Below are 14993 nucleotides of genomic sequence, written 5' to 3' on the forward strand. Positions count from 1 at the left end.
AAATGCACCCCCAGTCAATAATAGGTGGAGGCGCATCTTGCAGTGAAGGATGTTTTGCGCAGGTGGGTGATTGGAAGGCAGGTGGAGGGAGGTGCAAAGTCGGTGAAAGTTTGTGATCAAAGCGTGCCCCCTCCGTACCCTTTTGCCAGGCTTCCCATCAGGCTTTCATCTCCATGCTGTTGCCAGTCCGCGTGACCTCCACCTCTTTGCTGGAGCAGATGAGGCTGGTGGGCATCGCGGTCTGCGCGCTGAATGGAAAACACTGGCAGGTTTGCCCTTGGGTATTCCAGCATGTTAATATTTCATGCAGCTGCCTAATAATGCAGGGCACTGCATTGACAGCAGGTGAATAGGGTGAGTGTGTGAGTTAAGAAGCTGCCACCTATCATGAATCTTGTTCCGACTTATTGATTGCGTTTTGTGCCTGTATTTTTCTCAGGAAATTCCATGGAACAAAGAACATTTTTGCTTTTCCTCGTAGGTCATCATTGTTAAAGGATTACAAACATCCTTAAGTCGTGTAGAAGTGTTGAGGAACACTAACATTTTGGATTTCATAGGAGTGAAATTGAATGGAGAGGTCAAACCTGACAGTCTGACTATATTGTCTGACAGTAAAAAAAAATTGCCTATCAAATCTGGGCATAAGATGTATGCATACCCTGACTATAGTGATGAGGCGTATCCGACTCAATAAACATTGCAGGCCTCATTGAGTCCTGCAGCAAAGTAGGTACTACACTGCTTTTGATAGTATTGTACTGTTAAACAACAGCAGATTCTGCGTTATGGTATTGTACTGTTTAACAGCAGCAGATTCTGCGTTATTTCCCTAGCACATGTATAAACATACATCTACATTGATATTCCTGAGTGTCACACCTCATGGAGGACACAGCTATAAATGCTTCACAGATGGATCTTGTCCAGGCAACTCCTGCGTACACGCATAGTACACACAGCCCTTCAGCATGAGACATACTCTAACATGCTTCACAGAGGCCAGGAAGGGCGAAATTACGTCAAAAAATTATACAACTACATCCTTTGGCAAAATTTGAAAGCTTTTAGCTAAGGCGACGCAGACAGTGTTTATGGTAAGTGGCAACCTTTGCCTTAATGGAAGGCATGATATTCACGGTGACCTTCATACAGGGAGCCCACTGTCTGTTAAAAGACTAAGGCTCGATCCCATGATATTACATTATGTCCCCTAATGCTGTCTAGACCTATTGCCATCCATATGTGAGGGAAATGGACATGGGCATGTACCACATGTCGATCAATGTGGGGGTCTTTCGTTATGTGGTGAATCAGGATTCTGTCTGACTTCAAAACCATCCCCATCATTTCACAACACAGATCAATCAGTTTAACCTCAAACAGAAACACTGACTTTTTTTTGTTGTGTAAGAGCGGAATCGAGGGGGGATTATTACAGCCATCCATTACATAAATGCGGGGATCTAGCGGGCGGCCCTAAAAGGATGACTTTACACACCGTAAACCTGCCCATTACTAGCTAATGTCAGTGCATTTGGTCTGCACATCCTCCGAAGGGGCTTTGCCCCAGTTATTTAATTGTGCAACAGAAAATAGCACCGGCAACTAAAATTAGTCAATTTAAGCCTGAAGAATTGTGGCTAATTGATTTATGTGGGTGCATGTGCCGACCCGGTGTCTGCCAACGGAGGTCTGGGATGAAAATAGTCTGCTGTGGCTTCCACCGACCACAGCCGAGCCTCCTGGGGTGGCCTTACCCGCCACCCCGCCAGCCCAGGCTCTTTGGCTGATGGCTTAAGAAACCTTTTATTTTCCCCAGTCCATTTCATTTCCACTGGTCCACTGACTTCAAGTGGCTATTCCCAGTGCTGTCAGAGTGCCACCTCATGTAAATGATTGCAGTGGACGAGGTCCTCCCGCAGATCAAGCTCTCGATTATTTACTTTCAATCATAACTTCGCCATAGTTCATGTGAATCATGTAAGGTAACCATAGATGTGCGATGATGGGGTGATGCATGATGATGGAGAGCACCGTCAAAAACTCAACCCTAATTTGGGGAAGTCCTTTGTTGAGGGTTACAGGTGAGAGTCAGTTTGAAAAGAAAAAGCACTCAAAAAAATTACATTAAATAATTTACCGTGTTTAGTGTTTAAATAACAGATAAGTGCCGCCAGCCTTCCTTGCTATAGATAGATACAGTTGACTGTAAAAAATCATTGAAATTAGAAGTGTGAATGTTGCTTCTTTTTATCGCAGCCTATCTGGCAACGTCGTAGGTGTAGGTGTTACAGAAGAACAGGTTTGAAAGCACTCAGCAATGTATCAGCCAAGAGAGCATCTGGGACATATGGTATTTTCTCCAGAGCTCTAAAAATATGTCTAGTACATCATCCCATCTCTTCAGATGTCCATATGTTTTATCCTTGACTCACCAGCACTTGAGCTGGTCCACCAAAGAATCAAAGGGGTTGGGGGTCATCCCTTTGTCATGAATAGGGAATGGAATAGAGTGCATCTGTCATCACTGGAAAACATGGATGATTTCTAATGCCGTATTAGTGTCAGTGCTGGAAGGTAGTGTTTGTACACAAAGGAGATGGCTGTGGGGCATGTGAGGGGGATTACAGTTGTCATGGCAAGAACACGGCAGGTACTGTTTAATCTGTGGAGTACTGTTAAGCTGAGGCATGATGGTGATTGTAGTCATTTACTATACTGGACTACACTGACACTGGCAATGACTATTTTAACATTCTGCATTTACAAAAACTACAAAAAACATAAATTTCAAGTACAATCTGCATGGGTCGTAATGATTTATAGATTGTTGTGATAAGATCAGCTAGTTTGGTAAGGAGCATGTTTGAACGCATCAATAAAAAAACTATAACATAGTAATATAAAATTGAATTAATATAATCCTTGAATGGCGTTCCTTATTCATCATACATTATAAACAGCACAGCTGCTCATGCACAGTGAACTCCATTAAAATAAACCCCATCCGCTCCGGTGACCCCAATGCAATTCCATGAGTCTGGCGTCCATCTCCCCCTCTCCATCCCTCCCCTTAAACTCGATTACAGTCACCTGTCTGTGATCTCGCCCCTCTCTTCCGCTGAAAGGTGACGACTCAGAAAGGGCTATGGTTATTAGTTGCTCTCCAACATATAGCATAATCCTCCTCAATGTTGCCACCAGAGGACAATGTGACTTGAAAAGTATGTCGATGCTGCATCCACTAAATTGACATTTCACCAAATAGATGGAGCCTTACATTATAAGTGCGGTCATCCAAAGATCTTATCTTATAAAATACGAAATATCTATGTAAAGGTTGTGTGTCTGTGTGTCTCTGTGTGCGTGTGTGTGTGTGTTCTTTAACAGTATGTCATGTCCATATCACGTCTTATGCAATGGGAAAGAATTTGCAAGCAATGTATGCAAATACCAATAAGCAAATTAGCAATGTGAGTTTGTTATAAATCAGTCATCGAATCACTTTAATGTTCAACACATATTGTGATGATCTAAGGGTTGTCAGTTCTACATTATGTATCTCCTATCCACTGTTCTGCATCCGGGGCAAAGTAACCAGGTCATTTATATCTCAGCAGTCAGGTGAGCAGCCTTCAGTTGATCCTTAGACAGGCACAGACAGAATGCTCTGGCCCTCTGATACATGTGTGTCTGTAAGCCACGGTGGGTTTGAGTCGGGGTGAGTGCTGGCGTCTGAGGGTGGTGCCTCACACACACACTCGCTCTGTGAGACACACTCGTGATCTGGAGCACTTGTCTTAAACAGCTCATTAATGAAGCATTACATTTGGCTAAATGGGTGCTTAATTGGACCTCCAGGCAGCATATTAATATGGTAATTTTGTAATGAAATGATACTCATTCTCATGATTTGTTTTGCCTTTGGTGGAGAAGCGTTATGTTTTAGTACATATTAAATTGTGTCACCGCAAGTTATGAGATTGACACATTACATGCCCAGCTCTAACAGAGACGAAATCTGGGAAGCGATTATCAACAGGGTGGATTTTCACCTCATTAAAACAAATGAACTAAAGGCTCTCTGCCAGTCCATTCATGTGTCATACAGCATTGTCATAAATCAGCATGGTTCTCTCTAAACTGCTTGTCTATCTGTGATTTCTTACCAGCATACCCTGGGCTTTTAGTTTTCCTGTTAATGTCATTGTTGGCCTTTCTTTTTGTTTCTGTCAGCTTCTGTTTAGTTCTTGAATCACATGTGTGTCTCTATCTGTGTGTTGCACTATGCTTTCCTGGTTTTGTTTCATTTGTTTCAACTCTTTTGCTTTTCTTCCCCCCACGCCCTGCGTTCTCTTGTGTTGCATGCTTTAACATCTGTGCATGGCTGCGTGTCGTGTTTGGTGGAGGGCAGCTTCCTATCCCCCGGTACAGAAAGGTAAGGCTTCCAGGATGACCCCCTGACCCCAAGCAGAGCCCTCCCCTCTCCCATGACCCTCTGTCTGCCCCTGTAGCCACTCAGCTGGAGAAACATTCATCCCCTGCACCAAAACACAAACGTGTGGTGTTTTAATAGCAGAGCACAGATCTCTACTGTTTGCAAACACTGTTTTTGTTTTCGATGAAGGTAAGTGTATCGTATGAAAGACTGTCTTCAGTCTTTAGCCAAGATAGCAAGTCTTTACACTTAAACTCCATAACATGACTGTGTCTACCAGTGCATCAAACTGCTCATCAGCAGAACTCCATAACATGACTGTGTCTACCAGTGCATCAAACTGCTCATCAGCAGAACTCCATAACATGACTGTGTCTACCAGTGCATCAAACTGTCCAGCAAATCTTGTAATGGACCCATGACCTTTGAACCCTTTGGCTCCACCCTTGTGTTTAGTTCTTTTTCCCTACTGACCACACCTTCCTCTTCCACCTCTACCACCACACACACACACACACAAACACACACACACACCCACACACACACACACACAAACAAACACACACACACACACTGCAATGAAGTATACTACTACATTGTTGCCACCATACACACACGCACACACACACACAGACTAACCACCACATGCACGCATAGTACTATATTGTTGACACCATACACACAAACACACACATACACAGACACAGTACCACCACATGTACGGGTACTAGTACATTGTTGACACCAAACTCTCACACACACACACACACACACACACACAGACTAACCACCACCTGCACGCATAGTAGCCTACTACATTGTTGACACCATGCAAACACACACACACACACACACACACACACACACACACAGACACAGTACCACCACATGTACGCATACTACTACATTGTTGCCACCATAGTGACCATACACACTCACACAAACACACTTATACATGCACAGTGGCACAGTGTTGTCTCACTAAATTGTTGTGTGGTAGATTTGTGAAATGATTTTCACAATTTATTTTGACAGTCCAGTGAAGGTTCTTATTTGTAATCTTTTAATGAGTTTATGTGTTCAGCCTCAGAGCATAGCAACCTCGGGTAATCTAATTGATTTGTGTTTTGTTTACGCTTCAGTAATGTTAGGTACACAGAACATGATTCCCTCCATTCGTTTCATCTTATCTCTATCTTTGTAAACACAATATCGTAGTTTTCTAATATAAATTGATAAAGATATAGATAATTATGTTAATCTGTGTCGAGGTTGTCTCTTTAAGATTTAGATTTAGAATTAATAATAATCTTGTCTGTCATACATTTAGGAGACTGAGTTCATCTTGAAGTCTGTATCCACCAAAAACTTGAGCGCACATGAGTTAAAAAAGAAACCCACACTAGCCTTTTGCTGTATGCCTAATGACTGTGTGGGAGATAAGCAAATCTGACTGTAATACGATTTATGAGAAGGTCATGAGATAATGTTTATTCTGAATGTTACTCGAGGAAGCATTTGTATGCCTGCCTCTGCATCTGCAGGCTTTTGATTGCGTCTCAGACTGCTAGACCTCTGCTACATCCACAGCGACCTGCACCTTTGGCAAGTTCTCACTGTAAGTGCTGTTGTGAGTCAGTGACCTGACAGGGCTGTGAGATTGACACTGTGTCAGTGTCAGGCATTTCTCCCTCTCGCACTCCAGGGAGGGTGAGGTTTCATCTGGCCGCGTCGAGGACACACGCGCCAGAGGTGGAGCTGGCATGGTTTCTACTCCTCTTCCTTGTGGTAGTGCACGCATTCGTTGCTAAAGAGATCGAACCATCCTGGGTGCCCGTCCCACCCACGCTCATTAATTTATCATTCACTCCCATCACGCTAGTGGCAGGCAGCCTCCACATAAAGACCCCCATCAATCACCAGGGCCATGTGCTCCTTTGCTCAGGCACTCCTCCACCCCAGTGCCTTTAAGCAGCTCCCACTCTTCAACTTCCCTCCACGTCTGCTCCCTCTCTCTCTCTCTCCCCCTCTCTCTATCTCTCTCTCTCTCCCCCTCTCTCTATCTCTCTATCTCTCTCCCTCTCTCTCTCCGTGTCTTCTTTCCTTTATTTGCTCCAGTCAATCAGTCCTCCACCGGCGTCAGTCCCAAAACAGTGAGACTAGTCCTCAGGTTGAAGTAAAGCCCATGCTGAGCCACTTGCATTGTGCACCTGTGTTAATCAGCGGCGCTTTCTTTTCTGCCCCAGCGCCGTAGATCAAGTGGCTGCATGGCGCAGTGTGTGACTTTTGGGCTTCAAGAGTACTTTCCCCACATGCTGCAAGCGGCGTGCCAATAGTGCCTTTGTAAAAACTAGTCCCGCTCTCCTCCATGATTGTTTTGAATCGCACTGGCATGAAAAACACAGACATTTCTGTTTACCTACTGTGCTAGTTTTGGCTAAAGGGAGCCTAGCATTGCTACCGTGCAGCACCACCCAACCCTAACAGCTCCTACGGGAGAGCCTGGATCCGCTTGTCAGAGGTAGGAGCCAGTTGGCCACAGCTGTTTAGGTTCCTATGCAGAATGCTGCAAGCACATACTGACAGAGCCACGTCACCTCTCTCATGTAGCACAGCACTGATGCAGTGTTGCTTTGTCATAGAGTCATATGCAAAATGAGGTATCACTTAAATGTTTTTGTATTTATCAAAGGCTTGCTGTACTCATTCCTTCATTCTTATTTACCAAGTCATTAGGTGGAGTTAATTATAACTTAAGGTTAAGACAGTGTGGGCTGTAAAGTCCTCATTAGGAGAAAATCTACCTCATTCGCTACAACCTATCGAAGCATAAGGCAAAGTCACTCTTTTTCCACTGCTTACCTTACGTGTTTGTCACCAGATGTGGCTTATTTTAGAGATAAAGACTTCAGAGTGTTTTTCCCTGGGAGATGAGGACACACAGGGCACACTTGTGAGAGCAAGAGCGGAATCCAGCCCAGAACAAAGAGACAGCAGACAGTGAATTGGTATGAATGAGTAGGTGTGTGACGCTGGCATGTGGATACACTGATGCATGGCGCCCATCTGCCTTTTCCACAACCCCCCCCACCCCCACCCCCACCCCCCCTCTCCCACACCCACCACCATAATTATGATCAACTGCCTATTCACTAGCAACATGGCAATCACAGGCACTGTGAGGTATCCCATTCATTCAAAGCACATCCACAGCAAAAGGGGGAAAAAATCAGTGCTGCCCTCTTCCTCAGGAGGTCAGCAGATATGTCTGACTCTTTTTGGGCGCACCTGACCCCATTGTAATCATCGGACGACAAAGACCTCTCTCTGGATAAGAAACGCCCTGCGCAATCCTAAAATGGTGAAGCTCGCAGCCTCCCACTTAGAAAAATCCCCTTCCATTTTGTGCCACTGATTATGTAGTGTATTTGTCAAAAATATCATGCAATCAAAATGACAGAGGTGCTGAGAAACTAGATGTTTGTCAGTGGTGGCATTTCAAAAACGAGTTGTCTGTCAGTGGTGGCGTTTCAAAAAACGAGTTGTCTGTCAGTGGTGGCGTTTCAAAAACGAGTTGTCTGTCAGTGGTGGCGTTTCAGAAACTAGATGTCTGTCAGTCGTGCCGTTTCAGAAAAAGCGCCTCTTCTCTGTCTGCATTCTGTATTGTAGAGAAAACAAAACATCAGGTGCTGCTTTTAGATCTTTCTTCTTTTTAGAACTCTTCTCCTCCAGCTTTGCTGGTCAAACGTCCCTTACAGGGGCTAGTTAGGTCGGGGTTTTTCTGATTGCTGGGAGAGCTTTGATAAAGCTTTGGTTCGGCCTGTGCTTAAGTCCTCCATCTAAAACAGCAATAGAATCTCACTATCAGGGCGCCAAATCACCCGGCCAGCTCTTTTCATCTATTGATCTTACACTACAGACGTCAGGCACAGAAACACCGCTGCAGGCTCGTATGTCACCGTGGGCGGCCCAAACCTTCAGGAAAGTGCCTCTCTCAGGAAAGCCTTTGCAAACACTTCTCGATATGTCACACTTGCCTACCCCCCCCTCCCCCCCCCCCCTTCAAAAGCTTGTGTTTATGGTGCAATTCAACGCATCACGGCAATGGATTTGTAACATATTGGATTTTGTGGCGACTTGACGATGTGTGAGTGTGCCAACGTAATGAGCAAGCACAGGAAGTGTGTGTTTTTCAGATGTATGTGTTTCTTCCATGGATGGCTCCATCAATCAGTGGGTGGCCATGGAGGATCTAACCTCGGAGAGGGGTAAACCTATACCTGCCAAGAGGACATCTATCGGCACTCTCTCAAACGCACACACGTACACACACACAGAAGAGAGCACACCCAGCTGACTGAATCTGTAGATGTTTGAAAGCAGCTTTGTAGAGGAGATGAGAGGAGCTTGTTTGTTGTTTGGTGAAAGGTAGCAGCACGCTGGCACAGGAGGGAGAGAGAGAGAGAAAGAGATCTCTCTGTGTTTCCGCCGTAATGGAGAGCCAAGCAGGACAAATGACTGGCTCGAGCAGGTGGACTTAAAAGAGACAGACCCAGCATGTCTCTCCTCCCCTCGTCACTCATTTGCTTTCTGTTTTTTTGTCTACCTGATCCGCATACGCCTCTGTTCCCTTTCTACACACCACACAAGGTGTGTTTTCCTTATTAACTCTAATCTGTACAGAGGAAGCGATTTGAGTGACACCTCCTAAGACTGCGTTTATGCTTGGCTCTTGTGATGGAAACCCAGAAAAGCAGAAAATCTTTGATATGTTGACAGTGGAATATGTTTGTCCCACACGTGGCTAAGTAACACCGTGCGGGACGTGAGCGTGAGCTGACATATTCATGGTGACCCAACTCATGACCCAAGCCAGGCTGCATTTAACTAGAGTCACCCCATCGCTGGTTGAATTATTACACTCGTACCTTATTACACATGGAAGCCTGTATTGGCTAAACTCACCAGGTGTTCAGTACCAGTGGTTATATTAGTTGACTTCGAAGGCAGACTTAATGGAATCCATTATGTATGTATTCAGATAGTTACATTGTTTGCATTTCAAGAGATCAGAATAGTGTCATATTGGGTGGTATGTAGTGTGTTTTTATATATTTTGGATATGTATTATTATATATTTATTTTGACAAGTGTTTTTCATAGCACACAGAGTCTAGATGTGGAATTCGTAGGAGTAAAAGGCAGTATTGGCTGCAGCTCGTAAAGTAGGTCCAAATATTTTTTTATATACATGATTTAAGCAAGCCTTTTTCTAACCTCAGTTTGAAATTGTTGAGTCATACCTGGATTTGAAATCTGCTGTGCAGTCAAAACACTTTCCCCCGCTGTTATTGATCACTGCTACTAGGGCGTTCCTTCAAAATAGGACGGATAAGGCAATTTTTTCAAATCTTTTTGATATCCATCCACAGAGACTGAACAGCATCTGTTGTAGCACTGCAATAGATTACATAAATGTATTTAAATAAATATAAATCCTCCTTTTGTAGTTAAATTGTACAATAAATTACAAAGATTTTCCTCAGAATTCTTTGTTAAAAAAAAGATTGATCACACCTAAATGTTTACCAAAAGCAAAGCAGTGTTATGATTCTAGGAACAACTTATACTGCTGTACAATAAACTATTAATGGAACAACAGCACATGACTCTGGTCCAGTTAAAAATCACCTACACACAGCATGCATTTAATTTAGTCACTCTGGAAGGCTGAGTTTTTGGCCTTTAAATAGATTCAGAGTAGATTCAGATTCAGTCAGTTATTATCATGTTATCATGCAGGTGAACTGAGGGCACTTCTCACTACTTTCAACATACTCTTCCTGTCTGTTAACTGTAATCCACACGGCACATTCCTCAGATGGTCTGTTTGATATTTCTCCCCAGAGGAAAGTACTGCACTGTGTCAATATTTCAAACTTTCGCCACACACTTTTTTTGTAAACCACTTAATTTAAGAAAAAAACTTTAGGAAAAAAACTTCACATATCCACATATCCCTGTTTTGTGTTTTTCCCCCTTGTTTGTTGTTTGTTTCTTATATGAAAAGTAATTACTTGCGTGTCCTTTCTTAAATCAATTACAATTCCATACAGAAGCCTTGTCCACAAAAGATTCACCTTGTTTCAAACATTTTGCTGGATGAGTAAGCGTATTCAGAGGACGGCCCTCTGGCAGTGAATCAGCCAGAAGTGAGAGTGGACAACTTAAACTTAAATTAGATCGAAACCACCTCTAAGTGGCGGTTGGCTAACATGAGAGTTCTACAATGTTATTCACATGGGGGTCTGGATGCTTTGAAATTCAGGCAGGTATTCTGAACTTCCTGAACAAAGTCTCTTTCTTCTCTCCTTCACAGGGACTCAAACCGATGGATCACAATGGGCTCTCGGATCCTTATGTAAAACTGCACCTGCTGCCTGGGGCTAGTAAGGTACGTACGGCCTGTGCAGGTTCAAATCTTGCTACATGACAAATGAAACAGCACCTCAGTATAATGGTCTGTGTGTAAAAGAGGCAACCTGCAGTAGTCAGAACAACACAGGGGAGTTGGAAAAAAAATTAGATAGTGGCTGAGATCTGTTATCTTCCTGGTTTGAGTGGCCTTCTCCGAACCCTGAGATTCACAGTTCACACCCCAAGGTGAGGAAAGCCCAGCCCTGTAACACGAGAACACTACAGCCGACTCTACAGTAGCAGACTAAAAATGCCATTTGAGGAAATGTATCAGAGTGCTTTTCTGATATTTATTGCGTACGCCATTTGCACTCAATCCAGTATGAACTGATGTATGAGCTCATATGCCCTCATGCTCCGTTTGCTTCTGAATGAGAAACAGGGCACCTTGTTTAGAAAACAAAACAAGACTCGCCTTTCAGGCTCACCACTGCTGTCAACTCAAGGGGTCTAGGAAGCTTTAAATCAACGCCATGCCCCATGTGCAACCATCCAGACAGTTGTCTTGCTTGTCACTGATCATATTCCACCCCTCAATTTAATGTCCTTTCCCTTATCATAATCAACCTGTTATTCATGTGTGTGTTTGTGTGTGTGTGTGTGTGTGTGTGTACGTGTGTGTGTTTGTGTGTGTGTGTCTGAGGCGGTAGCCCAGTTCTCATCCTGCCAACAATCCACTTAGCAGCCGACAAAACACAAGCCTTCTTGTACAGCCCCATTTCAAACTGTACAAACTAGATGACCTACAGTAAGAGTGGAATCTCCTTCAGACAGTTATTAGGTAATTGATTGGGGTGTGGATGTGGGCATGTGGAGGCGTTGCGTGAGGACGTGTCCGAGCGTTCCAGGCAGACGTGGCACCACCGACAGGCCACAGATGTGGTGCATCCCTGCTTAAATTACTCACTTGAGCGTTTGTATTGGAAGGGATTGATTGCTGTGGCACACAGCCAAGTGAAGCCCAGTTCTGTTTTAAGGACACAATGTGTGTATTTTAGCATTACTTATGTGTCAATGAAGGACATTCATGTATTGCTGATTGCATTTCAAGTCAATTTGGTTGCCTGTACTTGTAGTTTAATTCAATTATGGATATTACAGGTCTATGGACCAGTTACGCCGGTTGGTTTTGCTCGTTGATCACCGTATTTAATCCCCAGCGTTTGTCTCATTTTATGCCCAGCATGACTTAATGGGCCCATTGTTTGACATAATTGCAATCCGGGGTTCAAATTGTAATTATGTGAAAACATAAACAACCACATGTTTACCCTGTTTTACGACCCATTCTGAGCTGAGGCCTGGTAGGTGAGAGACAGAGGCGACATGTTTGAAAACCAGGCTGACAGATGGAAGAGACAGGTTAACTGACTCAGCCCTGTGCCTCCCTGACAGCCCCCTTCCCTAAGTTGACTCTAAGTGCACTGACTGATGGCTGCTCTGTCAATGTGCTGGGATCCCCAGTGGATAAAGCCAACATATCTGTGCTGTGTCTCACCTCCACTTTCTCCTCTCCTCAGGCCAACAAGCTCCGGACCAAGACCCTTCGCAACACCCTCAACCCTGTTTGGAGTGAGACCTTGACCTACTACGGCATTACTGATGAGGACATGGTCCGCAAAACACTCAGGTGCGTCCTCTGGTCATAATGTCCTGTCCTTCTGGACACGGGTAGTGCTTCATGTAAAGAGAGTTAACATTTAGAGTTCAGTGACCATCTGACTGAGGCCTGTTAGCGCTGAAACGGGGTCACGTCATGTCACATGCTCTCGTGTGGTCCAGTAACCACACACATGTGCTATCGTGTGGTCCTGTAACCACACACATGTGCTATCGTGTGATCCTGTAACCACACACATGTGCTATCGTGTGATCCAGTAACCACACACACGTGCTATCGTGTGATCCTGTAACCACACACATGTGCTATCATGTGAACCAGTAACTAACCACACACATGTGCTATTGTTTGATTCAGTAACCACACACATGTGCTATTGTTTGATTCAGTACACACATGTGCTATTGTTTGATTCAGTAACCACACACATGTGCTATTGTTTGATCCAGTAACCACACACATGTGCTATTGTTTGATCCAGTAACCACACAAATGTGCTATTGTTTGATCCAGTAACCACACACATGTGCTATTGTTTGATTCAGTAACCACACACATGTGCTATTGTTTGATCCAGTAACCACACACATGTGCTTTTGTTTGATTCAGTAACCACACACATGTGCTATTGTTTGATCCAGTAACCAAACACATATGCTTTTGTTTGATTCAGTAACCACACACATGTGCTATTGTTTGATTCAGTTACCACACACATGTGCTTTTGTTTGATCCAGTAACCACACACATGTGCTATCGTGTGATCCAGTAACCACACACATGTGCTATCGTGTGATCCAGTTACCACACACCTGGTCTTTGTACTGACGTTCTAAAAGCCCACCACACAAATCACTGGTCCCCGTACTCAGACGGACAAAACCAGAAAAGAAATCAATCCTGTCACCTCTTCTATTTGGGGTTTCATGCATTTCCTCATTAATCTGCTCTGAATGTGTTCATTGGGAGATTGTGTGCACGTTGTCGGTCCCTGGTCACTGACACATGCGTACGGAGGCTAATGCTCTCATCTCTCCTCTAATCTTTATTGCCACTCCCCGGCCTGTTTATCCTTTCTCCGGGTTTTTTAATCACCTTGCCATGTATCGCAATGTTTAACCAGTCAGGGATTTAAGCCATGTGACTCACCGGGCATATTGCTGGGGGCCGGGGGCCTCTGCAGCACAGGTTTGTGAGGAGTAATTCAGCTCACATCCTCCTTATGTAACCGATAACAGCACGAGGACGTGTGTTTATTGGACATGCAACAAGCATTACTCTGATCACAGGAGATATTGAGGCCAAAGGCATCAGCACACACACAAGTCGCTATCTGCTATTTTCTTTCTGTAAACATGCTGCCGTTGCCGCAGTATTAGACAGGGCACAAGCTGATACTGCTTCCGGTAGTAATTCTTCAGTAATGAAAGATGCAGCCGTTGTTCTTGTATTTTATAATGATTTATACATGCGTTTAGTAAAGGTCAATAATTGCCCTCAGGAAATCTGTCTTCCTCTTCCGCTGGCGTTATTGATTACAGTTCCCTTTGCCCCGCCAGGATGTGCCCTCCACAACTTGTAAATTAATAACATTCAATGTGGTTAGATGGCATTTTACTTTTTCATGTTTTTCATTCATTGATGTTCCGGGTTCAGAATGGATGCCATTTGTCTCTCATACGGGCACGCGAACGGTTCTTCACTGTTTCATTACCCCTGGCGTGCCCTCGCCGTGCCTTAGTATCCGTTGAATCGACCCAACTCATCAATTTCAGGGCCTCATTGTTGAGACTATTTATTGCAGTGGCAGAGAATGGAGCAGCCCTAAGTGTTCCCTAGTTTTCCCTCAGAAATCATAACTGATGAAGGTAGTGATGGCGTGGTGCCTGACTCGTTGACTGACAGCAGGAAAGAGCTCATCCAGGGAGTGCACGCTGTCTTGTGCCTTTTTCATGCTGCTCAGTGGCAGTCACTTTACCTGTTGATGCTTAGCCACATGCTCACAGACACTGTTGATGCTTAGCCACATGCTCACAGACACTGTAATTTGTGTATTTTGTTAGTGAATGGTTCTGTTTGTTGTTGCATTGAGTTGTTATATTTGGATTGGTAATCATGTTGCACGTGCATTAAGTGTGGTTTTGCTCTGGCTTCCTGGTATTCCTTGTCTCATAATGTACTGGTAGTTGGTAATGGCAGATTGTTATAACTGGTTGGGAATAGTATTTTAGCATTGCATATCAGTTGAATTCTGCTTGTACACATTCTGCAGCATAGCAGATATTTAGGTATGCACTTAAGATGACAGAAGTGGAAGATAGTGAACATTATGGTTAATATATAAGCAGGCTGAGGCAGTTTGTACTGAGAAATGTGTCTGTAAAAAGTCAGTGCAACTCAAAATGTCATATATTAGATATTATGCTGTACTGTTCATTACAAATGATAATACTT

The 14993-nt window shown here is 44.0% G+C and overlaps 1 protein-coding gene across 1 annotated transcript in view; it reads left to right on the top strand.

Annotated features, from left to right (window-relative positions):
- The window catches only part of doc2b (double C2-like domains, beta), a 136458-nt gene that overhangs the window by 109173 nt on the left and 12292 nt on the right, over positions 1 to 14993 (top strand). The window contains exons 10-12 of the mRNA XM_080836578.1: positions 4418 to 4441; positions 10821 to 10895; positions 12439 to 12548. Of these exons, the coding sequence (XP_080692704.1) occupies positions 4418 to 4441; positions 10821 to 10895; positions 12439 to 12548 (209 nt within the window). The remainder of the gene's footprint in view (positions 1 to 4417; positions 4442 to 10820; positions 10896 to 12438; positions 12549 to 14993) is intronic.

This window comes from Sprattus sprattus (genome assembly GCF_963457725.1).
Source record: "Sprattus sprattus genome assembly, chromosome: 1".
NCBI lineage: Eukaryota > Metazoa > Chordata > Actinopteri > Clupeiformes > Clupeidae > Sprattus > Sprattus sprattus.